The 27,188-nt window shown below is 41.8% G+C and overlaps 7 protein-coding genes across 7 annotated transcripts; 1 reads left to right on the plus strand and 6 right to left on the minus strand.

The window, feature by feature from the left end:
- Nucleotides 1–938: 938 nt before the first annotated feature.
- Nucleotides 939–2,821, minus strand: LOC110856879 (zinc finger protein 570). Its single transcript, XM_022105463.2, has 2 exons — nucleotides 2,491–2,821; nucleotides 939–2,428 (listed from the first exon to the last, which is right to left on the minus strand). The coding sequence occupies exon 2, from the start codon at nucleotides 2,332–2,334 to the stop codon at nucleotides 1,150–1,152; it is 1,185 nt and encodes a 394-aa protein (XP_021961155.1). The 5' UTR covers nucleotides 2,335–2,428; nucleotides 2,491–2,821; the 3' UTR covers nucleotides 939–1,149.
- A 795-nt stretch (nucleotides 2,822–3,616) lies between these two features.
- Nucleotides 3,617–5,590, minus strand: LOC110856910 (gastrula zinc finger protein XlCGF8.2DB). Its single transcript, XM_035857428.1, has 2 exons — nucleotides 4,942–5,590; nucleotides 3,617–4,859 (listed from the first exon to the last, which is right to left on the minus strand). The coding sequence occupies exon 2, from the start codon at nucleotides 4,791–4,793 to the stop codon at nucleotides 3,813–3,815; it is 981 nt and encodes a 326-aa protein (XP_035713321.1). The 5' UTR covers nucleotides 4,794–4,859; nucleotides 4,942–5,590; the 3' UTR covers nucleotides 3,617–3,812.
- Nucleotides 5,591–6,751: 1,161 nt separating this feature from the next.
- Nucleotides 6,752–8,232, minus strand: LOC110856849 (oocyte zinc finger protein XlCOF19). Its single transcript, XM_022105427.2, has 2 exons — nucleotides 7,927–8,232; nucleotides 6,752–7,849 (listed from the first exon to the last, which is right to left on the minus strand). Exon 2 carries the CDS (start codon nucleotides 7,819–7,821, stop codon nucleotides 6,907–6,909), a length of 915 nt encoding a protein of 304 aa, XP_021961119.1. The 5' UTR covers nucleotides 7,822–7,849; nucleotides 7,927–8,232; the 3' UTR covers nucleotides 6,752–6,906.
- Nucleotides 8,233–10,548: 2,316 nt separating this feature from the next.
- On the minus strand, nucleotides 10,549–12,073 carry LOC110856911 (gastrula zinc finger protein XlCGF8.2DB-like). The gene is made up of 2 exons (XM_022105499.2): nucleotides 11,841–12,073; nucleotides 10,549–11,764 (listed from the first exon to the last, which is right to left on the minus strand). The coding sequence occupies exon 2, from the start codon at nucleotides 11,695–11,697 to the stop codon at nucleotides 10,741–10,743; it is 957 nt and encodes a 318-aa protein (XP_021961191.2). The 5' UTR covers nucleotides 11,698–11,764; nucleotides 11,841–12,073; the 3' UTR covers nucleotides 10,549–10,740.
- A 1,910-nt stretch (nucleotides 12,074–13,983) lies between these two features.
- Nucleotides 13,984–16,401, minus strand: LOC110856912 (zinc finger protein OZF-like). Its single transcript, XM_022105500.2, has 4 exons — nucleotides 16,149–16,401; nucleotides 15,973–16,040; nucleotides 15,283–15,457; nucleotides 13,984–15,198 (listed from the first exon to the last, which is right to left on the minus strand). Exons 3-4 carry the CDS (start codon nucleotides 15,448–15,450, stop codon nucleotides 14,203–14,205), a joined length of 1,164 nt encoding a protein of 387 aa, XP_021961192.1. The 5' UTR covers nucleotides 15,451–15,457; nucleotides 15,973–16,040; nucleotides 16,149–16,401; the 3' UTR covers nucleotides 13,984–14,202.
- A 177-nt stretch (nucleotides 16,402–16,578) lies between these two features.
- LOC110856913 lies at nucleotides 16,579–21,023 on the minus strand. Its single transcript, XM_022105501.2, has 9 exons — nucleotides 20,243–21,023; nucleotides 19,755–20,147; nucleotides 19,547–19,671; nucleotides 19,245–19,449; nucleotides 18,674–19,161; nucleotides 18,080–18,603; nucleotides 17,836–17,995; nucleotides 17,446–17,746; nucleotides 16,579–17,351 (listed from the first exon to the last, which is right to left on the minus strand). The coding sequence occupies exons 1-9, from the start codon at nucleotides 20,919–20,921 to the stop codon at nucleotides 16,756–16,758; spliced, it is 3,471 nt and encodes a 1,156-aa protein (XP_021961193.1). The 5' UTR covers nucleotides 20,922–21,023; the 3' UTR covers nucleotides 16,579–16,755.
- Nucleotides 21,024–22,628: 1,605 nt separating this feature from the next.
- Nucleotides 22,629–27,095, plus strand: LOC110856914. Its single transcript, XM_022105502.2, has 9 exons — nucleotides 22,629–23,395; nucleotides 23,486–23,929; nucleotides 24,011–24,135; nucleotides 24,257–24,461; nucleotides 24,545–25,032; nucleotides 25,103–25,626; nucleotides 25,711–25,870; nucleotides 25,960–26,260; nucleotides 26,355–27,095. The coding sequence occupies exons 1-9, from the start codon at nucleotides 22,765–22,767 to the stop codon at nucleotides 26,975–26,977; spliced, it is 3,501 nt and encodes a 1,166-aa protein (XP_021961194.1). The 5' UTR covers nucleotides 22,629–22,764; the 3' UTR covers nucleotides 26,978–27,095.
- The last annotated feature ends 93 nt before the right edge of the window (nucleotides 27,096–27,188 follow it).

Raw genomic sequence — 27,188 nt, forward strand, 5'->3', positions numbered from 1 at the left:
ATTGAGACGATTATTTATCCCATGTCCACCTCTGGAAGAAATCTGGCTGAGTCCACAATCTCTCAAATTTGGGTATGAGCCAGGATTCCTTCCCTCCGTTCGTTCGCGACTGCCTGTTCATTCATTCAGATAAATGAATTTGTAAATTTTTGTAAAGAAAATATGTGGAAACAAAAGTTTTCCCAAATTTCGTGGTATTACAGAAACCCGCAAAATCCTCAACATTTATGGAAGATTACACATCTGTGCAGATTTAGATTTGCAAAAAAAGTCTCTAATAAAGAAGAAGTTGTAGCATTTTGCCTCATTCTCCGAGGTTGGATGATTTTGTACATTTTGCCCGTCCAAAATTATTTTGACCAGGTTTGGACGCTCATGGACGGTGTCCAGACCAAAAGTAGTTTAGGACGAAACACTGCTTACGCCATGTAAATTGACCACTCGGTACGAAATTTGGATGCAAAATTGCATGCGCAAATTTGATACATAAGTATATTTGTGGTCACCTTGTTTATGCTCAATTCTTGATTTTTTATGCATTACTGGGAGAAATAGTATGCAAAATCACTTATACGGCTGAAGTTTGGTTTTGTTTCCATTCGACAGAAGCAATCTCATGCATAGTTTTCTCAAACATCTAAAACGGAATTTTTCAATGAATGAGAATTATGCTGGAATTTTAGTTTGATGGTTTAGATGGGATAAGAGATGAACGACCACTAATCCATTGTGAACGTCTGCGTATCATGATAACATGCAAACTGCGATTTGTTACAGAATTATTTGTCACCTTTCGATATGCAACCTGAGCCCTGCACGATTTAGGTGTGATGCACAAAGTGACCTTCTTCTCGTCACGATGAAATATGTCCTTGTCCCTGGTCCAGCCTTGCAGTTATGTCGGCGCATGGAAAAATGGGAGCGAAACGCGAGCACAATTTTTATATATAAACGAAATGACTTTACTACTTTAAAATATTCAAAAATATAACAAAAATCGGGTCATGTTTACAACTTAAAAATTAAACTATGCCATTTTTATCGCTCTAAATATCTCGTCATAAAGGGTGAAATCAGAAACAAATAAAAATCTAGAGTATGGGAAACATGTCGTAATATGACGAGGGGTCATTTGGCAGATGAAGGACTTTATTCTGGACGGTGAATCTTCTTCAAGTGCGTTCCAAGATGGCCTTTCTGCGTGAACGTCTTCCCGCAGTGGGGGCAGGGGTGCCGGATTTTGACATGAACACTTTTCACATGCTGCACCATGGCTCTCTTCGTGCCGAACTTCTTGCCACAATCGGGGCACGCGATGTCCTTCACCTTCCGGTGAACCGTCTTCTTGTGCGTGCCCAGACTTTGTTTACTGCTGAACGCTTTGTCGCAGTCGGCGCAAATAAACGGTCGCGGATCCGCGTTGTGAATGCGCTTGTGCTTGATGAAGTCACCTTTACGACCGAACCGCTTGCCACATTGGTCGCAGCGGAAGGGTTTCTCCTTCGTGTGGGAGACCAGGTGGGCATGATAAGCCCCGTTGTCGGGGAATATCTTGCGGCAAAAGAGGCACACCCGACCCGAACCCTGCTTCACGAGGGCGACCTTCTCGTCGTCGTGGAGATGGAGGAACCGATGATAGGTCAAGCCTGCCATGGTGAAGAACGTTTTTCGACAAATGTGACACCTCACTTTTTCCTTTGTGTGGACCACAAGATGACGACTGAGACGGGATGGAATTGTGAATCGTTGGCTGCAGAAGTAGCAGCCGTGTCGCCAGGTCTGCCGCACCTCCGCGCGCTCTTCGCGGCTCAGGTGGATGACGAGATGCGCGGTCAAATTTGCTCTGTGGGTGAACTTCTGTTTGCAGGTGGGGCAGACGTGGTTCTTCCGACCCTCGTGCGCAGCCACGTGGTCGGTAAAGTCGCGACGATCGAAGAACACTTTTTGGCAGTGGGGGCATTTCGCATGGAAAATTGAGGACTGCTCCAGCTCGTGGGGGTTGAGGTGGGTGCGGGCGTGGAGACGAGCACTGGTTCTGTTCGTGAAGGGACAAAGGCAGATTTTGCAGGGAAAAGTTTTCCCCATTAAGAGACGACCCGGTTTGACGTTCTTTCTGCCAACTTGGACTGATTTCTTGGCTTTTGGTGCCCTGCGGCTAGTTGAAGGGGACTGCACGTGGTTATCGTCACGTGGTGTTGGCTCACGTGGTTGGACGGAGTGAGGAGGAAGTCGTTCGTCCTCTTGAAAACTGACCCCTTCGTCGACTTTCTCCCTTGTGACGACAAGCGGTTTCTGTCCTCCGAGCAACTTCCGGTGCGTCTTTTTGACCTCCATCCCGTCCAACGGAAACGTCTCGTTCTGCTCGAAATTCCTCCTCTAGACGAATCCTGTGTCTCTACCCAGAATATTGTTAGGTCAGCGTTCCGAGCTGAAGAACAAATTTCATATTTTATAACAGGTTTTATACGAAAATTCAGAATGCAATCTTACCAACTGTTAAAATTTTGGCATGTGTTTGGAATACGGTGGGTTCTGGAGTTGAAAATTTTTCCCTCGTGAGTTTCTGGCTCCTTCAGAATTATTTATCACTGATGCCCAGCTTTCCCTACTTTCGCTGTTTTCTTCTCGATGTAAGGCTGGTGGAAATGATTAAAAATGGGAAATTTCTGGAGCAGGAAGTGAGTGAGCTCTTGTTTGACAGGGAGCTTGTTGGTCTCTGACTGAGGATGGCTTCGCTTATCTGCGTATCTCACCAACCAACGGCCAAGTCTCGTACAGGTAACTCCTACCAAAAAGCCAACAAATATGCGGAATAATTTATGTGTGAAGAATTAAGCAAGAAACTCGTGACACAAGCAGGACGACGGGGATGATGACGCTCATTGATTAACTATTCCATGCAAATTATGTAAGAGAAGTAATGTATTTTCGTGCATTTATAATCTCTCGAATTTGGTTATGAATCATGAGAATTCATTGCCTCTGCTCTTCCACAGTTTTGCAGGCTTTTTGAGGGTGTCCAAAAGTAGTTTTAGCCCGGACAAAACGAAACGCTGTTTATGTATGCGATGCAAATTGACCACTGGGTACGAAAAATCTCGCAAATTTGCTATATATTTGTAGTCAGCTTATCATGTTTATGCTTAATTCTTGATTTCTTATGCATTTCCGGGAAGAAATTTGCATGCAAAATAACTCTCATTTATTCCCATATGTAGCAAATTTGTTCTCATTCTCGTGACTGATGCTTGATTTTATTTCTATTCGACACAAACAATGCCTGGTTTTCTTTCTCAAATAAAACGGAAGTTTCCAATTGTATGAAAATCATGGTGGAATTTTAGAGTTTTATATTTTGAATGGAATTCTCACGATAAGAGATGAACATCAATTCATCAACTACTGGGGTCTGCGGATCAAAGTTAGTATGCAAATTGAGACTTCCTGCAGAATTATTTGTTCACCGTTTCGATATGCAACTAAAAATACCTATGAGTCCTGCATGTGATGCACAAAGTGACCATTCTTCTCGTTATGATGAAACGTGTCGTCGTCACTGGTCCAGCCTTGCATTTGTGTCGGTGCATGGGAAAATGGGGGCAAGACGCGAACAGAGTTTTTTTATACAAGACAGGATGACTTTACTACATAAAAATCGTCATGGTCAAAACGGTAACAAAAAGTGCGTCATTTTTACAGCTTAATAAGTCAACTATGCCATTTTTATCAGAATAAATATTAGTGAAATCAGGAAAACGTGAAAATATATAAAGCATGTCGAAATTTGGCGAGGGGTCAGTTGGCAGCTGACTCTATTCTTGAGGATGAACCTTCTTCAAATGTCCCCCAAGATGGTCTTTTCTCGAAAACGTCTCCCCGCAGAGGGGGCAGGGGTGCCGGATTTGGGCATGAACACTGCTTAGATGTCGCACCATGTGGCTCCTCCTCCCGAACTTCTTGGCGCACTCGGGACACGCGAAGTCCTTCAGCTTCCGGTGAACGTTCTTCTCGTGTCTGGCGAGATGATGCTTTTGACCGAAAGTTTGGTCACATTCGACGCAGCGGAAAGGTTTCTCCTCCGTGTGGGAGACCAGGTGGGCATGATAAGTGCGGTTATCGGGGAATATCTTTTGACAGAATAGGCAGACTCGACTCCTCCCCTGCTTCACGAGGGCGACCTTCTCGTCTTCGGAGAGGTGGGTGAATCGATGATTCCTCAGGGTCTGATTGGAGGAGAACGTTTTTCGACAGGCGGCACACCTCCAGCTCACTTTTTCCTTCGTGTGGACGACAAGATGACGACTGAGATGGGATGGATTTCTGAACCGTTTGGTGCAGAAGTAGCAGACGTGTCGCCAGCTCTGCCGCACCTCCGCGCGCTCCTCCCCGCTCAGGTGGATGAAGAGATGCCGGGTCAATTGATGATGATCGAAGAACACTTTTTGGCAGTGGGGGCATTTGTCGTGGAAAATTGAGGACCGCTCCAGCTGGTGGGGGTTGAGGTGGGTGCGGGCGTGGAAGTGAGCACTGGTTCTGTTGGTGAATGGACGCAGGCATGTTTTGCATGGGAAGATCTTCTTATGGACAATTTGCGGTAATTTCTTGGGTTTTGATGACCTGCTGTTGTGTAAAGGTGGCTGCACGTGGTTATCGCCACGTGCTGGTCGAACGGAGTGAGGAGGAAGTCGGCCGTTCTTTTGAAAACTTTCCGCTTTGTGGACTATCTCCATTGTGGGGTCGAGCGCTTTCTGTCGTCCCCCGAGCAACTTCCGGTGCGGGTGGTTGACCTCCATCACGTCCGACGGCAACGTTCCGTTCTGCTCGGAAGTTCCCCCACTAGCACAAATCGATCCATTTAGCTAAACAGAATATTATTCAAAGATACATCACCATCTCGGGTTAAAGGATTTATTTAAATGAAAATTTAGAATGCAATCTTACCAATGACGACCCTTTCTTGTGTTCAGGATGCAGTCGTTTCCGGAGGAAAAACTATTTTCCTCGTTAAATCATGCGTTTCTGGCTCCTCCGCAATTTTAAAATTACATCCAGCTTTCTTCACGGTAAGGCGTTCTGCTCTCTTTTTATCGATGTGAACTGGTTGGAGTGGAAGTGGACAAATTTCTGGAGGAGTTTGTTTGTCTCTGTCTCCCTCGGACGGAGAGATAACTTTGCTTTTCTGCGAATCCGAAAAGGCAACAAAATTCAGAATTGCATATTTGTGTATGTGGAGAATTAAGTAAGAAAATCGTGACACGAAAGCAAAACGGTGGTGGTGAGCTGATTGATCAGTCATTAATTATTCAATGCAAATTGAGACGATTTTCGTCCACCTCTGAAAGAAATATGCGTCTGCAATCTCTGAAATTTGGATATGAATCAGAATTCCTCTATCCTTTTGCCTTCATGTTCATATCAGAACAGTGGCCGCAGAAGCTGTGGGGGTATCGGAGGACGTTAACATAGTTTGATAAGGGAGGGAAGGGTTTAATCAAGATGAGGAGACGATGGGGACATCGAATAACCGTGGGAACATTGTCTCTCTGCCCGCACAAGCTTCCTCCGCGGCCACTGGTTTTGCCTTCGGGTTCAGATTAGAATTATGTAGAACTCGCATTAAGATGAAGAATTGGAACGGAATATGAGCGAAAGCTGGACGAGAGGAATTCTGGATGCGGTTGGGGCTGGATTTCTTGATTTTTCTCAGAAAAAAGGACGAATGCGTGTTTAATTTAAAGCAAATGTTCAGTCTGGTTAATCATTTAATTCCTATTGTGCAGGGTTTCGCTGTGTTTAACCACTGTGCAAAACCGGTTTTAACAAGGTTTGAGGACCCAATTTTGACGTCAAAAATTGTCCAAAAGTGTCCAAAATAGAAACTGGGGCTAAATGTTACACCTTCTTCATTATTGAATCTTTCGGAAATCCATTAATTTTGGTCTGTAATACGGCATGGTTTAGAAAATTTCCAGTAAGGAAACATGTGGAAGGAAAAGTTTTCCAAAATTACAGACCAACCAAATTGCTCAAAATTTATGGGAAATTAGATATTTGTGCATAAATTTGCAATAAAATCGTTAATAAAATAAAGAAGAACTTGTAACTTTTTGTCCCATTGCCAAAAGTTGAACGATTTTCATTTTGGACATTTTGGCCAGTTTTGGACAGTGTCCAGCCCAAAAAGTGGTTTTTGACGGGCAAAACGAAACACTGCTTGTGCCATGTAAATTGACCACTCGTTACGAAATTTGGGTGCAAAATTTCGCAAGTTTGATATATTTGTAGTCAGCTTGTTCATGCTCAATTCTTGATTTCTTATGTGGGAGAAATATCTGTATGCATGCAAAATCCGTCTCGTTTATTCATTTGGCTAAACTTGTTCCAGCTGAAGTATGATTTTATTTCCATTTGACAAAAACAATGCATAGTTTACTCAAATGAATGAAACGGAATATTTCAATGAATACAAATTATGCTGGAATTTTAGTCTTATCTTTTGGATGGAATGCTCACGATAAGAAATTAAACCACCATCCATCAATTGTTTAGGCCTACGTATCAAAATTAGTATGAGAGTTGAGATTTTCTGCAGAATTATTTGGTCACCTTGGTCCGTTTTAATATGCAACCTGCAATGCCTGTGTGATGCACAATTAAATTGACCCTTCGTCTCGTCACGATGAAACATGTCGTCGTCGCTGATCCAGCTTTGCATTCGTATCGGCGCATGGAAAAATGGGAGCGAGCAGAGTTTTACACAAAATATAATCACTTTACTCCATAAAAATCGTCAAAATCAAAAAGATAACAAAGATCGGGTCATGTTTACACCTTACGCAATTTTTATCAATCGGAATCGGGAAAATAAAGGTATTTCAAACATGTAAAACATTTCGTCCCTTGATATTATTCTGGCGGATGAGCTCTCTTAAAATGACTCCCAAGATGGTCGTTCCTCAAAAATGTCTTCCCGCAATGGGGGCAGGGCTGTCGGATTTGGGCATGAACACTCTTCACATGCCGCACCATGTGACCCTTCGTCCCGAACTTCTTGGGGCACTGGAGGCACGCGATGTCCTTCAATTTCCGGTGGACCGTCTTCTTGTGTCTGGTCAGATGATGTTTATGACTGAACGCTTGATCACATTCCTCGCATTTGAACCGTTTTGGGTTCGAAGTGTGAATGCGCTTGTGCAGGTTTAAGTTACCCTTCAAACTGAACTGTTCCTCACACTGGTCGCAGCTGAAAGGTTTCTCCGTCGTGTGGGTGGCCAGGTGGGCATGATAAGTGGCGTTGTCGGGGAATTTCTTCTGGCAGAAGAGGCACTCTCGACTCCTCGCCTGCTTCACGAGGGCGACCTTTTCCTCTTCGGAGAGGCAGGCGTGGTTCTTGTGACCTTCGTGCGCGTTGACGTGGTCGGTAAAGTGTTGACGAGTGAAGAACACTTTTTCGCAGTGGGGGCACTTCTCATGGAAAAGTGAGGACTGCTTCATCTCGTCGGGGTTGAGGTGGGTGTGGGCGTGGAAGTGAGCACTGGATCTGTTGGTGAAGGGACGTAGGCATATTTTGCAGGGAAAGATTTTCCCCACGACATGACGACCCCGCCTTCTGCCAATTTGCGGTAATTTCTTGACTTTCGATGAGCTCCTGTTATCTGAAGGTGTCTGCACGTGGTTCTCATCACGTGTTGTTGGCTCACATGGTTGGACGGGGTGTGGAGGAAGGCGTCCATTCTTCTGAAAACGGTCCACTTTCTCGGTTGAGGAGACGAGCGCTTTGTGTCGTTGGATGAATTTCTGGTGCGTTTGGTTGACCTCCATCTCGTTCTGCTCGGAAATTCTCCCGATCCTTTAAGAATGAAATTACGTCAGCATTCCGAGTAGAAAACTACAGATTTTGCATGGAAATTTCGAATGAAATCTTACCAACGGCTCCTTCTTGAAATTTGGGCGTGTGTTATAATACGAAGTAAAGAATAGTTCCCTCGCCAAATTTTGCGGTTCAGGCTCCGTCACGATTTTCAAATGACGTCCAACTTTCCTTACTGTGCGATCGATGTGCTGCTCTTTTTTCCTCGATGTAAACTGGTCGGAAACTTTTAAAACATGTGAAATTACTGGAGGAAGAAGTGAGCTCTTGTTTGCTGAGGAGCTTGCTGGTCTCTGTCTCCCTCAGATTCGCTTATCTCCATATATATCCCACCAGCATGCACAAAAGTCTCGTATTTATAGTCAGACCGACCAAAAAAGCTACAAAATGCAGAATAACTTTTGTGTGCCAAGAATTTTGCAAGAAAATCGTGCCGGTGATGCTGACTGATCAGTTATTCAATGCAAATTTAGATTTTTGTCCACCTCTGGGAGAAATCTGCGTGCGTCCACAATCTCTCAAATTTGGTTAAGAACTCCTTTCCCCTCATCTTTCACGAGTGCGTCTTCAGATTATAAAATTTTGCGACACTTCAATTAAAATGAATGATTGAAACGGAAAATGAAGAAAGAAAAGCTCAAGAATTGGAATCTTGCGTAAGATTGAGTCTGGATATCTTAATTTTTCTCGGAAAATGAGACGCACACAAAAAAATAAGTTTATATGCATGCTTTCGCTTAAAAATTTCCAGAGAGAAACAATTTAGGAAATTTCGGAGTAAAAGCATTTACATATTTTTATGCATGTAACCCAATACGGACGCATTAATGTGTATTTATCTCATATTCCCCACTTCATGAAATGGTTAAAAATACATTTACGCCGAGGTTTTAACCACTATCCAAAATGGGTTTTAACCAATTTTTGGGCACCGAATTTTGGACGTCTAAAAGTGTCCAAAATAGAAAATAGGGCATAATGTTACACCTACACTATGAATCTTTCAAGAATCCGTTGACGTATTTATGTGTGTAATCTCCTATTAATTTTGGTCTGTAAAATGGCATGGTTTAGAAAATTTCTAAATTTCTTAAGTGATAAAACATGTGAAAGCAAAAGTATTCCCAAATTTCGTGATATTTAAGGCACATCAAAATCCTCAAAATTAAAGGGAGATTACATATTTAAGCATATACCTAGATTTACATTAGCAAAAAAAGTTGTATCATTTTGCCCCATTTGCCAAAGTTGGACGCTTTTCGCCTTTTGAAAAATTATCTAAAAGTATTTTGCACAGTTTTGGATGGTATCAGTGCAAAAGTAGTTTTGGATGAAACACTTCTTATGCGATGCAAATTGACCACTCGGTACGAAATTTCCATAAAAAATGTCGCTAATCTGGTATCTTTGTTGTCAGCTTGTTTATGCTCAATTCTTGATTTCTTGCATATTTATGTCCGTATTACTGGGAGAAGTATGCATGCAAAACCTGTCTCGCTTACATACCGTAAAAACTCAAATAGTAGCCGGGGGCTACTATTTAGAAAATCGGAGTGTGGGACCCGGCTACTATTTGAGCAAGGCTACTATTTGGGCAGGGTCACTATTTATAAAATGACGGAAAGATGCACGGCTACTATTTGCACACAGCTATTGTAATTTTGTTTCCAGAATCAAGCTCGAATTAAATTTTAATAACAGCACCGATTTCCCCCCTAAAATCGCAGTCTATGACAATTCTATTGTTTAAACCTGTTCTTAATCATTTTTTTCGATGAGCCGAATCTCGCTTTCACTTCGATTTTTTGTATGTAATTGCGATTAAATTGAATTTTAACTGAATTACTTAAATGACCTGGCAAGCAGATGTGTGGTTAAGTTGATGCACGGCTATAATTCGAATAAGGCTACTATTTGGGCAAGGTCACTATTTATAGAATTATGAAAAAACGCAGGGCTACTATTTGAGCACGGCTACTATTTGAGCAACGGCTACTATTTGAGTTTTTACGGTACATGCATACCTGTTCAAAAAATTAGTTTTCATTCAAAAGTCAGTCATCTCGATCTCTGACTGAAGATTTTCATTCACATTCAAGTCATTTTTTTCAAACTCATCTCATTTCATTTCACTTCATCTGAATTCATTTCTTCTTCACTCCATGTATTAAGCATAGGATGAAAAATCATTTGATTCACAGTCATTCATCTGAAATTACTGAATCTTTCACTCCTTTTCATTCAAATCACAGGAAACTCATTTTCATCCAGTATCATTCTCTATCATAATCAGTCAAATGAATGAAAGTGAACAGGTGTGCTTACATGGCTAAATTCGTTCTCCTCCTGAAGACATGATTTTATTTCCGTTCGGCAGAAGCAATGCATGATTTTCTTAAATAAAACGGAATTTTTGAATGAGTGAGAGTTATGCTGGAATTTTACCTTTACATTTTGGATGGAATGCTATCGTTAAGAGATGAATGATCATTCCTCACTTTCTAAGACTTATGCGGATCAGAATTAGTATGCAAACAGAGATTTCCTACACAATCATTTGTTCACATTTCGAAATAAATTTACATTTCTTCTCGTCATGATGAAATATGTCGTCATTTCTGTTCCGGCCTTGCATTTGTGTCGCCGCATGGAAAAATGGGAGCGAGACGAGAGCAGAGTTTTACAAAAAACGGAATAACTTTACTACATTAAAATCATCATAGTTAAAACGGTAGCAAAAATCGGGTCATGTTTACTAAATGATTCAATTACGCCATTTTTATCAGTCCTACAAGAATAATCATCTCGTCATAAACGGCGAAATCAGGAAAATATTAAATCTGGGAAACACGTGGTCACTTGATGCGACGCTATTTCGCCGAAGGTTCTGAGGGATGAAGTTTCCTCAAATGTATCCCAAGATGGCCTTTCTGCGTGAACGTCTTGCCGCAGTGGGGGCTGGGGTGCCGGATTTTGGCATGAACACTCCTCAGATGTCCCACCATATGACTCTTCCTCCCAAACTTCTTGCCGCACACGGGACACGCGAAGTCCTTCAACTTCCGGTGAACCGTCCTCTTGTGACTGGTCATGTGATGTTTTTGACTGAACGCTTGGTCACATTTGTCGCACTTGAACGGTCGCGGATCCTCGCTGTGAATGAGCTTGTGCTTGTTTAAGTTATATTTTAAACCAAAAAGCGCCCCGCAATGGTCGCAGCGGAAAGGTTTCTCCTTCGTGTGGGAGACCAGGTGAACGTGATAAGCGCGGTTGTCGGGAAATTTTTTCTGGCAGAAGAGGCACTTTCGACTCCTCCCCTGCTTCACGAGGGCGATCTTTTCGTCTTCGGAGAGATGGGCGAACCCATGCCTGGTCAGGTTTTGTTTGGAGGTGAACGTTTTTCGACACACGTGACATATCCCGCCCAACTTTTCTTTCGTGTGGGTCAGAAGATGAAGATTGAGATGGGACGAAACTCTGAACCGTTTGGTACAGAAGTAGCAGCCGTGTCGCCAGCCCTGCGCCACCTCCGCGCGCTCCTCGCGACTCAGGTGGACGAAGAGATGGTCGGTTAAGTGGTGATGAACGAAGAACATTTTTTGGCAGTGGGGGCATTTCGCGTGGAAAAGTGAGGTCTTCTCCAGCTCGGCGGAGTTAAGGTGGGTGCGGGCGTGGAGGTGAGCACTGGTTCCGTTGGTGAAGGGGCGAAAGCATATTTTGCATGGGAAGACTTTCACCACCACGTGGCAACCACGCTTTCCGCCGACTAATTTCTTGGTCTGTGATGATCTCCTGCTGGCTGAAGGGGACGCCACCTTGACCTCCATCGAGTCCAACTTGAACCTCTTTTTCTTCTGGGAAGCTCCCCCTTTAGCAACCCAACCTGACCTTTGTCTGCACATAATGTTAGGTCAGCAGGTGTTCTTTATATGAGGCAAATTTTATATGTAAATTAGGAATACAATCTTACCAGCGACTCGTTTTTCAAATTTTCCGTGAGGCGTGTGTTAAACAAATCGTTCCCTAGTTGAATCCTGTAGTTCTTCAATTTTCACCCGACGTTCTGCTCTCTTTTTGTCGAAGTGAACTGGGTGGAAATATTTAAAAATGGTCAAATTTCTGGATGAAGGAGTGAGCTCTTGTTTGCTGAAGAGCTTATTGGTCTCTATCTTCCTCAGATGGAGAGATGGCTTATCTGCATATCACACCAAATCTCGGACTGAATCTGGTAGTCAGACGGACCAAAAAGAGGAAAAAATGCAGATAAATAATTTTCATGAGAAGTATTAAGCAATGAACTCATTAATAAGACGGTGGTGATGATAATTCATTATGCAAATTGAGACGATTGTCGTCCACTTCTGGAAGAAATATGCATATTTCTTAGAAATCCAGTATTGAAATATTTAATACCATGGCGGTATTCATGTATGACTCTACCAACGTGGCATTGATAAATAATATCGTGAAGTAATAACCCATGCAGTATTAAAGTTGTACAATATTGGTATCACATTTTTACGGACCGGTATAATTTTAATACCAAGCGGTAGGAACTTTAATACCAAGATATCAATACATGCGGATTTCTAACAGTGTGCATGCTTCCACAATCTCTGGAATTTGGTTATCAATCAGAATTCCGTTCTTTCCCTTGTGCTTTTATCTTTTTGTAGCTACACTCACATTAGAATTAAGATCTGTGAATGTCACAAAATTAAGAAAGCACTGTGCAAAATTTGCAATGATTCAAACTCCATGCAAGCAAAATATGGAAATTTGTTGCAAAAATATGAACCAGGCGAAAGTTGTGGTTATCGTGTAGAGAAGTTATTACCATGCAAAATATTTCGTGTTAAACTAGGTCAGTGAATTGCATAGGAAAGAGGATGAGACGGATTTATATACTTTGTCAATTTATGGTGGCTTCGTGTTAGTCAAGCACAAAATTTGGATGTAGAGTTTCGCCCTGGTTTTAACCATGCACTGTGAAAAGAAAGTGGAAAAAAATGTGAGAATTGCATTTTCTCGCAAGAACGTGCGAGAAATATGCGGCGTTTATAGATGAACGCAACCGGAAGTGGATTCTTCTTGCGAAGAATTTTGCAAGAAAATCGTGCCACAAAGACAAATGACGGTGATGCTGATTGATCAGTTATTCAATGCAAATTAAGACCGTTTGTCCACAAATATGTGTACTTCCACAATCTCTCATCGTTGGATATGAATCAGAATTCCTTTCCTCCATTCTTTCGCGACTGCTTGTTCATTCATTCAGATTATAAAATTTCTCAATTTGTCTAAAGAAAATATGTGAAAACCTCAGTTTTCCCAAATTTCGTGGTATTACAGAAACCCGTAAAATGCTCAAAATTAATGGGAAACTGCATGTAGGTCCGCACGCAGAAGATTCAATAATGAAAAACTTGTAACATTTTGATCCATTTTTTATTTTGGACATTTTGGAAGCCTAAAATCAACAAAAACTGGTTAAAATCTCTACAATTTAAATTAATTTAACTGCATAATAGTAATACTAATTTCATATTTAGGAAAAAATAATAAAACTAAATAATATTCCTTCCTCATTTGTGATGAGTTCTTGATTTTGTTTATTTTTAGAACGACCATTTATCAATTGTGGACGTCTGCGTGTCACGATAATTAATATGCAAGCTGGAATAATTTTTTGCATGCAGAATTATTTAGTCACCTTCGTCCATTTCAATATGCAAATTGCAATATGAGATTTAAGTGTGATGCACAAACTAATCTTTCTTTTTGTTTCGTTCGCCTACATGATTTTGGTTTTAAGAAGTTATTCCATTTACAAATAATAATATGAGAAAATGTGTTATGCAAAGTGGTTGTTTCCATTTACCAAGTGACTTTTATGGATTACGTAATCATTCTGTTATGTAAAATGGGTTATGCAAAGTGACCCGAAACCGTAACCTGCAATGCGAGCCGTGCATGATTTATGTAAGTGTGATGCACAAAGTGACCGTTCTTCTCGTCATGACGAAATATGTATGACATCGTCATGCACTGTTCCATCCTTGCATTTATTTCGGCGCTGATAAATAGAGAGCGAGCAGCGAGCAGAGTTTTACACAAAATAGAATGACTTTACTAATTAAAAATCGTCGTGGTCAAAACGGTAACAAAAAATTGGTCATGTTTACACCTTACTAATTCAATTATTCCATTTTTATCAGTCATACGAGAATAATTATCTCGTAACAAATGGCGACATCGGGAACATATAAAAATCTAACGCATGGAAACATTACATGAAATTTGACGAGGGCTCAGTCGACAAACGAAGGACTTTATTCTGGGGGATGAACCTTCCTCATGTGCCTCCCAAGGTTGCCTTTTTGCGTGAATATCTCCCCACAGTGGGGGCAGGGGTGGCGGATCTTGCCATGCACACCTTTCACATGTCGGATCATGTCACTCTTATCGCCAAACTTCTTGCCGCACTGGGGGCACGCGATGTCCTTCAGCCCCCCGTGCACCGTCTTCTTGTGCCTGGCCAGATGTTCTTTTCGACCGAAAGCTTGGTCGCACTCGGTGCACTTGAAGGGTCGCGGATCCGCGCTGTGAATGCGGGCGTGCCTGGTTAAGATATTATTATTAGCGAACTGCGCCCCACACTGGTCGCAACGGAAGGGTTTCTCCATCGTGTGGGAGACCAGGTGGGCATGATAAGTGCCGTTGGAGGGGAATATCTTCTGGCAGAAGAGGCAGACTCGACTCGTCCCCTGCTTCACGAGGGCGGCTTTTTCCTCGTCGCGGAGATGGGAGAAGAGATGACGGATCAAGGAATCTTTGGAGGAGCATGTTTTTCGACAAGTGTGACACCTCCCACCCAACTTTTCCTTCGTGTGGGTCACAAGATGACGACTGAGATGGGACGGACTTTTGAACCGTTTTGTGCAGAAATAGCACTTATGTCGCCATCCCTGCCGCACCTCGGCGCGCTCATCTGCGCTCATGTGGACGAAGAGATGATCGGTCAAGTCTTTACGACGGAAGAAGACTTTCTTGCAGTGGGGGCACTTCGAGTGGTAAAATGAGGCCTTCTCCAGCTCGGAGGAGTTGAGGTGGGTGTGGGCGTGGCGGTCAGCACTGGTTCGGTTGGTGAAGGGACGAAGGCATGTTTTGCACGGGAATATTTTTGGTTTCTTGATTTTTGGTGACTTTCCGCTAGTCGATGGCGGCTGCACGTGGTCATCGTCACGTGGTGATGGGTCACGTGGTTGGGCGGAGTGAGGAGGAAGTTGTCGGTTCTCTTGAGAACTTTCAAAACTCGATCCCTTTTCCTGTACAAAATAAATATTATTAGATTATCAGCTTGAGTCGAATAACAGATTTGGGATGAAAATTTAGAAGGCAATCGTATTTACCAATGGCTCGTCCTTAATAAGATAATATAATATAAGATAATTTTGTGTTGGGGATGCAGTCGTTTCTTCAGAACTATTTTTCTCTCCGAGGACGATTTCCGGTCCACTTTTCGTCGTCGTCGTGACAGCTTCGACATTTTCAGGTTGGTGGTCGACCCCCTTTGACATTGCGATTCTGCTCTCAGAATTAATTGGAAAGGAGGATTTTTTTAGTGAAAATTGAAAAAAATTGAGTGGAGAGATTCGTCGGGGGGGGGGGGCAATTAAACATGTGAATATTTACATACAAGTGAAAACATCTAACTAATCTACATATTTACAGTTTCCGCGGAAGGGTCAGCAATGTCCCCACAATTATTCGATGTCAACATTATCTCCCCATCTTATACAAACCAGGCTCTCCCCTATCCTATCCTATAATGTTAATGTCCCCACAACTTCCGCGGCCACTGACTACACACCTCTAATAACGTATATTCATACTATTTACATAAATGTGGGGTAAAAAAATCAGTGATTATTGGCTTATCTCACAAGAACACTACGAAATACAGGACAAAATAGGAAATAAAGTCGATTAAATGAATGAAGAATGAAGGAATTCACGGTAATAAAAGTGCAGGAAAAGGAACATTGTTCGGTTTATGCATTTTTTATAATCATTTCAGGTTATCATTATCATTCTCTCACCTTTTTAGAGAGTAGGTAGATAGTGAGGGTGTCAAGGGTGGGACAAAATTCGACTATTTTCCAAATTTCTGAAAGTATAAGAAAATTCGATTATAAATTTTTGAATATCTATAAATATTTCAAGTTAATTAGGTATTTAACCCTATTTTAGCCAACAATTAAACCCACTCACTCACCAACTAAATAGAAGAATCTTGTTTCATCAAAGAAAGGATAAGTGTTCGTCGTCGCTAATTCTTATCTAGGAAGAGATCATGGGGTCGAAATCTAGATTTTAATTTAATTACGGTCAATAAAATAATTAAGAGACGAAAGTCGAGATGAAAATTCGTTGTTAAAAAAGAAGACCCACGTGCCCTACACGTGCCGGAGTTTGCGGCTGAATTCTCGTTGAATCGCATTTTTCCCATTGTCTCTTCCTCGCATGAAATTCTCATCTCTCAAAATTCATAAAATTTGTTTCAATATTTTGTGGATCATTGTCTCTTCTAGGGTTTTATGAGGCGTGAACAGTTGCAGGACTTGTGTAGAGTAGGTCAGGGTTTTTACCATTTATTATTTAGCAAAAGGCGAATCATGAGCAAGATCAATTTCCAATTTTTAACTATTTTTATTCAATTACTTTTCGATTATTAAAGCACTTCATGGAAAACGTGTTACAACATGTTAATTAATAATTATAACGTAACAAGTTTTTATATGAATATTAAGCATGATTATTAATAATCTTCCTTCGAAGAACCAAACTTGGTCTAGATATCTTCATCCGAAGTATCGTCGACGTCAATCTTCTTCATCTTCTTCTTCATCCTCAGTCACCCACTCAGATTCATCTTCTACATCTTGAGGGGTCTCAATGGCATCTTCAGCACCATCATCATCATTGGCAGTTTCCGGATCATCTTCGTCATTGGCAGATTCATCATCATCACTTTCGTCATCACTGTCATCACTGCTCTCATCTTCGCTTCCTGATTCCAGTTTATCTACCTCGTCGTCACTATCATCTTCATCCTCACTATTTTCATCTTGATCCTCTTTGTTTATCTTTTCTATCAATCGAGTCCACTTCTTGCTGCACTGTGGAACTGGAGCACCTTCGGCAGCCTCTTGTTCTTCTTCCTCCAAAGCGGCGAGATCGTCGTGTTCTTCAATGATGCGTTCAACGGCTTTCCACTTGTAGAAAAATGACACGGGTGGAAGGTAGGTGCGCTTGACCCCTGCCTTGAGGGTCTTTGTGCAAGAAAATCGTGAATAATGGACGTAGATCTCCTCCTCAAAATCGTTCAAGTTGTCAAAACCTTCCTTCAGTTTCAACTTGAGGCCTCGAATATGAAGCGCAGATGCGACACTTTGAGGGTTGTCGGGATGGAACGTTCCTACGAAGAGAAAACGGAACAATTTATTCACTCACAATACCAATACTAAAATCGTATTACAATTATTATGATAGTTGAATAAGGACAAACTCACTTCGATCAAATGTCCGTTGCTTGACGCCATTTTTCTCGTTCCAAGTCCCCCAGTATTCATCTCGACTTTGTATGTACTTGTCCAGAGAGGTGATGGTGGCCAGGAGAATGTCCCTGTTAAACATTTCCATCATACGTACAAGTTGCTCTTCAGTTGGGGGCTGTTGAGGATTCGCTGGGAAGCAAAACGGAGTGGCTGATGGCAACGTTTTCTCCTTCACCTCTGTCAGCTTTCTCAGAATGTCAGGCAAGTGTCGATATTGGAACACATTGTAGCGAGTCATTGCATACGCCTCGTGGTACTAGTCAAGTAAAAAATTTTGAGATTTCAAAATAAATAAATAAATTATAAAAATTATTAACTTTAAAAACTCAAGTATTAATTATGTACTTCTTCCAGTGTAGAGTGCTTATATGCCAAATTACGGGACAAGAGGTTGTAGCGGGTCGAGCAACCTTTCCTATTCTTGAAGGAAGAAAATTGTTCAGAAATCTTTTGCCAGTTGCGATTCATCGATACAGCCAAATCCATTAACAATCGATCTTCTTCCCTACAATCATTACATTTTTTAAATGATAATAATTACGTACTAATAACTGTAAATATTATTATAAATGTCTTTCTTCCGACTCACAAAGTCCAAGGGACAATCCAATCATTGAATAGATTGGTAGCACGGTCGCGCCAAGCGGTTTCATACCGCCAAGAAAGATATTGGTACACGTAGCCCAAATGTCCCTCATCACAGAGAAAAGGTTTCAAACGTTGCATGGTTAGAAGTAGCAAGCAGTCTTCCGTTCGAGAAAACGGTCCCACTTTGATGAACGGATTCAGCTTCCTGTATCGCTCCTGTGCCACCCTTTTCGTAATTCCCTCATGATTCAGCGATGCAGCAACCTTTCGCCAGTGTCCCGGATTTTCTTGAATTCCAGTTTTGAGTTTTTCGTCCATTTCTTTAGTCCACACGGGTTTTGGGGGAGGAGCCACATGTGTGATGTAACGTTTCATGCACTGAAATGCTGTATGTGGCAGAGTCGGTTGACCATTCTTATCGACGCTGATTCGTCTGGCGATCTCGTCCCAGTCCTGCACCTTCTCCACGTCGTTCAGATATTGAATTTGTCGGGTTTGTTCAGCCGTCAATCTCTTGTGATTAATCTGTTTGACAAATCAAAACAATATGTAATAATTTATGATAAATAGGACAACAGAATAATTAATTATCCACCTTGGGATCAATGGCATGCGTGTTTGTGCGACTGCAATCGTCATCGGATCGCAATTTCTTTGTCCGAGTCATCATTTTCAAAGAAACCTCATCCCAATCGATCATTTTGTCGTTATTTTTGTCCTTCATCAACGTGTCAAAGCTCATGTTTCGGAGGCGTTTCTCCATCATGGTTCGCCACTCGCTGAGCTGTTTGGGCAACATTTCGTATGCAACTGTGTGATCCTGCGTACGAAGGAAAACCGGATAAACGATCCCGTACTTGTCGCGTTGCTTAGTTTCCTCCTTGGTTGGTCGTCCACGCCTTCGTTTCCGAGGAGGCTGGTTAACTTCATCCATTGGTTTCCCTTCTCGACACATTTCGTCCTTCCGACGGATCTCCGACTCCAATAAGAGCTCTGAATAACGGCCGTTTAAGTCATCAATCCGTTGTGAAACGACGCATTCTTTAATAGCTTGTTTTAAGGCTTTCAAATCCTTCTGGGTCCCTAAAATCGAAGTACCAAACAATTTAATAATGAATTATTCATCAACATTACGTAAGTACCTTAATACCGAATAATATGCTTACACTTTTGTTTCCGAACGGGAAAAGGCATGTGGTTCTTCTGAGCATTACGATTAGCATTTGGAAATTCAAATGATAACATTCCGTCTTCAGTTTTGAAGTAGGGAGGCTCCATCATCATCTTCACCCCTCTGATTCCAGTGATGCTCATCTCATCGAATTTGGCATCGTTCATGTTCTCTCTGTAATACAGATCCTGAAACTTTTCCTAAAGAACAATTAATTGATGTTCATTTTGAATTAATTCAATATCCATTTTTTGAATTTGATAATTAATCAGGCAAAATATAAAACTATGTGCTCACCAAAAGTTCATATTTTTGAGTCTTTACTGATTGCACATTGCCCGTTGCTTCATTGATCTGCATCGCGATGACTCTTCCCGAGCCGGCCAACTTGTACAGATCCATCTTCATCATGTTTTTAATTTCTGAAAAGTAGCAAAATTAATCACAACTCATTAAGTTTCATTACATCAATTAAGCAGGAATAATAGGTGAACAATTACTCTACCTCGCAGCCTGTGCGTAAATTCAAGGCAATCAATGGACTTATCCTTCTTCCCGTATGGAAACGGGGCAACACCAGGGGTCCTTGTGCAAAATTGCAACATTTCATACTTCTCATTGTGCAAAACCACGTCTGCCAGGTCGATCAGCCACTTCCTGTTGTCAAGCCGGGCTTTAGCATCCACACAGGTCGTGATATACACGAGATGTTCCGCTCTCAAAATTCCATTGAGGAAGATAGGTGTTGATTGGTTCACTTCTTTGGGCAACTTCAATTCCTCGTACCTCCGGATTGTGGCCTCTTTGGAGACGTGCAACGTCCGCATCATGGTTGACATGATAGAACCGGTAAATCGGTTCGGCAAGGGGGATGTTATATCCGCTTTAGGCGTAATTTCTACAATAAAAAATAGCCAACCAATCCATAATTAATTAATTAGCTCTTCATTTTAACAAATAAATAATAATATATCAGTTCTTAGCTCTACTCACCATTAGTCTTGAGTGCCGCACAAGCCAGTTTCACATCAGCCTCGGAAAAAAGTCTTTCTTCCTCCGTTACAGGAAGTGAAGCATCTTCAATTTCAGCTTCCGGGTTTCGACCAAGTTTTGTTTTGATTGGTGCTGCAGAAGGACAAAGGTCTTTCTTTTCTCTCCGCCTGTAGGACGAGGTGTTTAACAAGTCCTTCCGTTCTACACCCCCTGAAACGGTTGGGCGGCGACCCAGACTGCCCGACGAACATGGTCCCTCTTCTTCTTCGGCATCCTTCCACTTCTTATTTTTACTTGGTCGTGAACGTGACCTCCTCCCTTCGTCGGACTCGTAATCAGACCCAGAGTTAGAAGAACTGTCGTCATCTTCACCTATGTCTTTCCGTTTAAATGCCGCATCACTCCTTCGTCCACCGAACATTTGAATGTCGTCGTCTTGTAAAGTGTTCAGGAAAGCGTCCATCTCATTAGAGACGAGGCGAACAATTGCTGCATCTGGGATTTCGGAATCCTCCTCCACAGCATCGACGACCACTGTTTCGTCGTCCTCAATAATGTCCAAGTCCATCGACACTTCCTCCACTTGCACTTGTTCTTCCACCCTAGCATTGTTCCCTAACTCTAAACTCTCTGTCTCCTCACCTAGGACCTTATCCGGGTCAAGCAACACTAAAGACATGACCTAGCAGTTTGCTACTACTCGTTTACTTGTTTTTACTTTAACTAATAAAGTTGGAGGTAATCAAAAATTAATTAAATTTAATACCTCGATAAAAAAACTACACCAAAAAAACCTGTGTGCTCAGCCTCTGTTGCTTTCTTATAACGAAATGATGATGGATGGAGCACGCTCTCACCTTTCTGTTCGGCTCACCTCGTGAGATGGTGCAGGATGTGACTTGATCAACTTTGAATGCCGTAAATTTTATAGAAAATTACAGTTTCTGTAATTTTGGTTAATTTTGATTTTGGACATTGATGTCGTACGTCGCAGTGGCCGCGGAAGCCGTGGGGACATGTGGGTACATTAACATAGTAGGATAGGAGAGGGAGGGGTTTGTCTAACATGGGGAGATGATGGGGACATCGAATTACCGTGTCTCGCGGACAATGTCCTCACTGTCTCGTCCTCTATTCTTGTAAATTCGAGAAATTTCATGGGCAAACTATGAAATAAAACGTCTTCAAAATTATTTTACTTAACTGTGACATGATTATATGAGTGTGAGACTACTTATTTTTTGTGGTTTGCGAAATTGACATAAACATGAGACGGGGGTCTTCTGAGACAAAAATTAAGTTTACGGATTCTGTAAATAAATAAATGCGAAATCTCATCTTATACGATTGCCGTCAAACTTATGCATTTCTATGTATATACAGATTTACATATGTACATACTTTCCATTCTGTGCTTAAAGAATTCACTTTTAAGCCAACTATTCCATCTGTTCACTCCATTTCACGCCACGCCCATCCAGAAGAACAATATCGCATCATCAGGAGTCGCAGAATTGCAAAAACACGTGCCGATTCGTACGTTTGCTCTCTCGCTTGAACGGAAAATGAGATGAAAAGACTCTTTTGTGGACGGGTTTTATACAGAAATGGGATAAATTTGGGCAATAATTCCATTCGACGCGACGGGGAGCAGAAGACGACAAATGTACAGTGGCCGCGGAAGTTGTGGGACATTAACATTGAAGGATAGGGGGAGGACGGGGTTTATATAACATGGGGAGATGATGGGTAAATCGAATAACCGTGGGGACATTGTCCCTAAGCTTCCGCGGCCACTGCAAACGTATGTATGTGGTTTGGTTTAGTTGGTTTTGTACAGATCCGAATACACCCAAAATATATGCATAAATTCATAAAATGAGACCTTTCTCGTCAAAAATACATTGTTTTCATTGATGAAGTCGTCTAACTAAAATGCAATTTGTCCTTATCGTCATTCCAGTCCAGTCCATGAAGCCAGACTTGGCCGAAAAATTCTAGTCTCGCAGTCGCAGTCATGTCACAGTCAATTAAAATAATTTTGAAGATATTTTACAAGAAAATATCTTCTTATGAATTTATAAGAATTTACATTGGCCGTGAGACACGGTGATTCGATGTCCCCATCGTCTCCCCATGTTATGCAAACCCCTCCCTCCCCCATCCTACAATGTTAACATCCCCACGGCATCCGCGGCCACTGCGAGGTGTTGCGACATCAATTTCAATTTGTCCAACCTAAATAAAATCGTAAAATTTGCGGCATTCAGCGTTCACCAAAAAGCTTTGACTTTGCAAAGGCACATCCTGCACCATCTGACGAGCCGGGCCGAACGGAAAGGTGAGAGCGTGCTCCTGCTCCATCATCAGTTCGTTATTAAAAAGCAGCGGAGGCAGAGTGCAGACAGGTTTTTTTGGTGTAGTTTTTTTTTCGAGGTATTAAACTTAATTAATTTTTGATTACCTACAACCTTATTAATTAAAATAGAAAACCAAGTAGAGGAGTAGTAGCAAACGACAACATGTCTTTAGTGTTGCTTGACCCGGATAAGCTAGATGAGGTGAAAGAGAACAAAGTAAAGTCAAAGTTTGAAGAGGAAGTGTCGATGGAGGTGGACGTTGAGGGCGACGAATTATCAGGGGTCGTCGATGCTAGCCAATTGTGCAAGGCAGAAATCCCCGACGCATCAGTTGTTCATATCGTGAACAATGAGATGGACGCTTTTTTCAACACTTTACAAGACGACGACATTCCCGTGTTCGGTGGACGAAGGAGTGATACGGCGTATAAGTGGAAAGGCGATGATGAAGATGACGACGGGTCAAGTTCTTCTGATTCTGGGTCTGATTACGAGTCCGATGAGGGGAGGAAGTCATTGATTAAAAATAAGAAGTGGCAGGATGCAGAAGAACCGTGTTCGTCGGGCAGTCTGGGTCGCCGCCCTTCGGTTGCTGTGGGTGGAGAACGGAAGGACTTGTTAAACACCTCGTCTTACAAGCGGATGGAAAAGCAAAACCATTGTCCTCCTGCAGCACCAATCAAAACAAAACTTGGTCGAAACCCGGAAGCTGAAATTGAAGATCCTTTAGCAGAAGAAAGACTTTTCTCAGAGGCTGATGTGAAACGGGTCTGTGCACCGCTCCAGACTAATGGTGAGTAGAGCTTATAACTGGTATATTATTTATTGGTTAAAATGTCAAGTTAATTAATTAATATTGGATTGGTTAACTATTTTTTTGTAGAAATTATGCCTAAAGCGGATATAACGTTGCCATTGAAGAAATTTACTGGGTCTATCGTGTCGACTATGATGCGAACATTACACATCTCCAAAGAGGCCACAATCCGTCAGTACGAGGGATTGAAGCGGATTGGTCCCCGAGTTCTGACACAATCTGGCGATGAACGAAATCAAGCGATGTCGCTGCACGAAATGAAACAATCAACACCTGTCATCCTTAATTCAATTTTGAAAGCGGAGCATCTCGTGTACATCACGAGCTGTGTGGATGCTAAGGCCCGGCTTGACAACAAAAAGTGGCTGATCGAGCTGGCAGACGTGTTCTTGCATAATCAAAAGTATGAAATGTTGGAGTTTTGCACCAGGACCGCTGGTATTGCCCCGTTTCCATACGGGAAGAAGAACAGGTCAATTGATTGCCTTGAATTTACGCACAGGCTGCGAGGTAGAGTAATTGTTCATCCATTATTTCTGCTTAATTGATGTAATGAAACTTAATGAGTTGTGATTAATTTTTAATTTTCAGAAACAAAAAACAGGATGAAGATGGATCTGTATAAGTTGGCCGGCTCGGCACAGGTCGTCGCGATGCGGATCTATGAAGCAAAAGAGAATGTAGAAGCAGTACGGAAAGGGAAATATAGTCTTTTGGTGAGCAGAGAGCAGCACACGTTTTATAATATTTTGTCCGCTTGATTATCGAATTAAAAAAGGGATATTTAATTAATTCAACATGAGCATCGATTAATTGTTCTTATAATTGATTCTTTAGGAAAAGTTTCAGGAATTATATCTTAGGGAGAACTTGAAAGATGCCAAATTCGATGAGATGAGCATCACTGGAATCAGAGGGGTGAAGATGATGATGGAGCCTCCCTACTTCAAAACTGAAGACGGAATGTTATCATTTGAATTTCCAAATGCTAATCGTAATGCTCAGAAGAACCACATGCCTTTTCCCGTTCGGAAACAAAAGTGTAAGCATATTATTCGGTATTAAGGTACTTACGTAATGTTGATGAATAATTCATTATTAAATTGTTTGGTACTTCGATTTTAGGGACCCAGAAGGATTTGAAAGCCTTAAAACAAGCTATTAAAGAATGCGTCGTTTCACAACGGATTGATGACTTAAACGGCCGTTATTCAGAGCTCTTATTGGAGTCGGAGATCCGTCGGAAGGACGAAATGTGTCGAGAAGGGAAACCAATGGATGAAGTTAACCAGCCTCCTCGGAAACGAAGGCGTGGACGACCAACCAAGGAGGAAACTAAGCAACGCGACAAGTACGGGATCGTTTATCCGGTTTTCCTTCGTACGCAGGATCACACAGTTGCATACGAAATGTTGCCCAAACAGCTCAGCGAGTGGCGAACCATGATGGAGAAACGCCTCCGAAACATGAGCTTTGACACGTTGATGAAGGACAAAAATAACGACAAAATGATCGATTGGGATGAGGTTTCTTTGAAAATGATGACTCGGACAAAGAAATTGCGATCCGATGACGATTGCAGTCGCACAAACACGCATGCCATTGATCCCAAGGTGGATAATTAATTATTCTGTTGTCCTATTTATCATAAATTATTACATATTGTTTTGATTTGTCAAACAGATTAATCACAAGAGATTGACGGCTGAACAAACCCGACAAATTCAATATCTGAACGACGTGGAGAAGGTGCAGGACTGGGACGAGATCGCCAGACGAATCAGCGTCGATAAGAATGGTCAACCGACTCTGCCACATACAGCATTTCAGTGCATGAAACGTTACATCACACATGTGGCTCCTCCCCCAAAACCCGTGTGGACTAAAGAAATGGACGAAAAACTCAAAACTGGAATTCAAGAAAATCCGGGACACTGGCGAAAGGTTGCTGCATCGCTGAATCATGAGGGAATTACGAAAAGGGTGGCACAGGAGCGATACAGGAAGCTGAATCCGTTCATCAAAGTGGGACCGTTTTCTCGAACGGAAGACTGCTTGCTACTTCTAACCATGCAACGTTTGAAACCTTTTCTCTGTGATGAGGGACATTTGGGCTACGTGTACCAATATCTTTCTTGGCGGTATGAAACCGCTTGGCGCGACCGTGCTACCAATCTATTCAATGATTGGATTGTCCCTTGGACTTTGTGAGTCGGAAGAAAGACATTTATAATAATATTTACAGTTATTAGTACGTAATTATTATCATTTAAAAAATGTAATGATTGTAGGGAAGAAGATCGATTGTTAATGGATTTGGCTGTATCGATGAATCGCAACTGGCAAAAGATTTCTGAACAATTTTCTTCCTTCAAGAATAGGAAAGGTTGCTCGACCCGCTACAACCTCTTGTCCCGTAATTTGGCATATAAGCACTCTACACTGGAAGAAGTACATAATTAATACTTGAGTTTTTAAAGTTAATAATTTTTATAATTTATTTATTTATTTTGAAATCTCAAAATTTTTTACTTGACTAGTACCACGAGGCGTATGCAATGACTCGCTACAATGTGTTCCAATATCGACACTTGCCTGACATTCTGAGAAAGCTGACAGAGGTGAAGGAGAAAACGTTGCCATCAGCCACTCCGTTTTGCTTCCCAGCGAATCCTCAACAGCCCCCAACTGAAGAGCAACTTGTACGTATGATGGAAATGTTTAACAGGGACATTCTCCTGGCCACCATCACCTCTCTGGACAAGTACATACAAAGTCGAGATGAATACTGGGGGACTTGGAACGAGAAAAATGGCGTCAAGCAACGGACATTTGATCGAAGTGAGTTTGTCCTTATTCAACTATCATAATAATTGTAATACGATTTTAGTATTGGTATTGTGAGTGAATAAATTGTTCCGTTTTCTCTTCGTAGGAACGTTCCATCCCGACAACCCTCAAAGTGTCGCATCTGCGCTTCATATTCGAGGCCTCAAGTTGAAACTGAAGGAAGGTTTTGACAACTTGAACGATTTTGAGGAGGAGATCTACGTCCATTATTCACGATTTTCTTGCACAAAGACCCTCAAGGCAGGGGTCAAGCGCACCTACCTTCCACCCGCGTCATTTTTCTACAAGTGGAAAGCCGTTGAACGCATCATTGAAGAACACGACGATCTCGCCGCTTTGGAGGAAGAAGAACAAGAGGCTGCCGAAGGTGCTCCAGTTCCACAGTGCAGCAAGAAGTGGACTCGATTGATAGAAAAGATAAACAAAGAGGATCAAGATGAAAATAGTGAGGATGAAGATGATAGTGACGACGAGGTAGATAAACTGGAATCAGGAAGCGAAGATGAGAGCAGTGATGACAGTGATGACGAAAGTGATGATGATGAATCTGCCAATGACGAAGATGATCCGGAAACTGCCAATGATGATGATGGTGTTGAAGATGCCATTGAGGCTCCTCAAGATGTAGAAGATGAATCTGAGTGGGTGACCGAGGATGAAGAAGATGAGCCAATTGGCGTCGACGGTATCTCGGATGAAGATATCTAGACTAAGATTGGTTCTTCGAAGGAAGATTATGAATATTATGATTAATAACTTTACTTGTTGAAAAAAATATAAGATATTTCAAATTAAGCAATATTAAAGATCGTAGCCCGTATTGTGCCGATGTCGGAGCTTATTTGTTGAGGGAAATTAGAAATTTTTCATCAAACAATGCATCCATCCATTTTGGTCAATCAATTATTTAAATACTTAT

The sequence above is a fragment of the Folsomia candida genome, unplaced genomic scaffold, assembly GCF_002217175.1.
Source record: "Folsomia candida strain VU population unplaced genomic scaffold, ASM221717v1 Fcan01_Sc017, whole genome shotgun sequence".
In the NCBI taxonomy this organism is placed as follows: domain Eukaryota; kingdom Metazoa; phylum Arthropoda; class Collembola; order Entomobryomorpha; family Isotomidae; genus Folsomia; species Folsomia candida.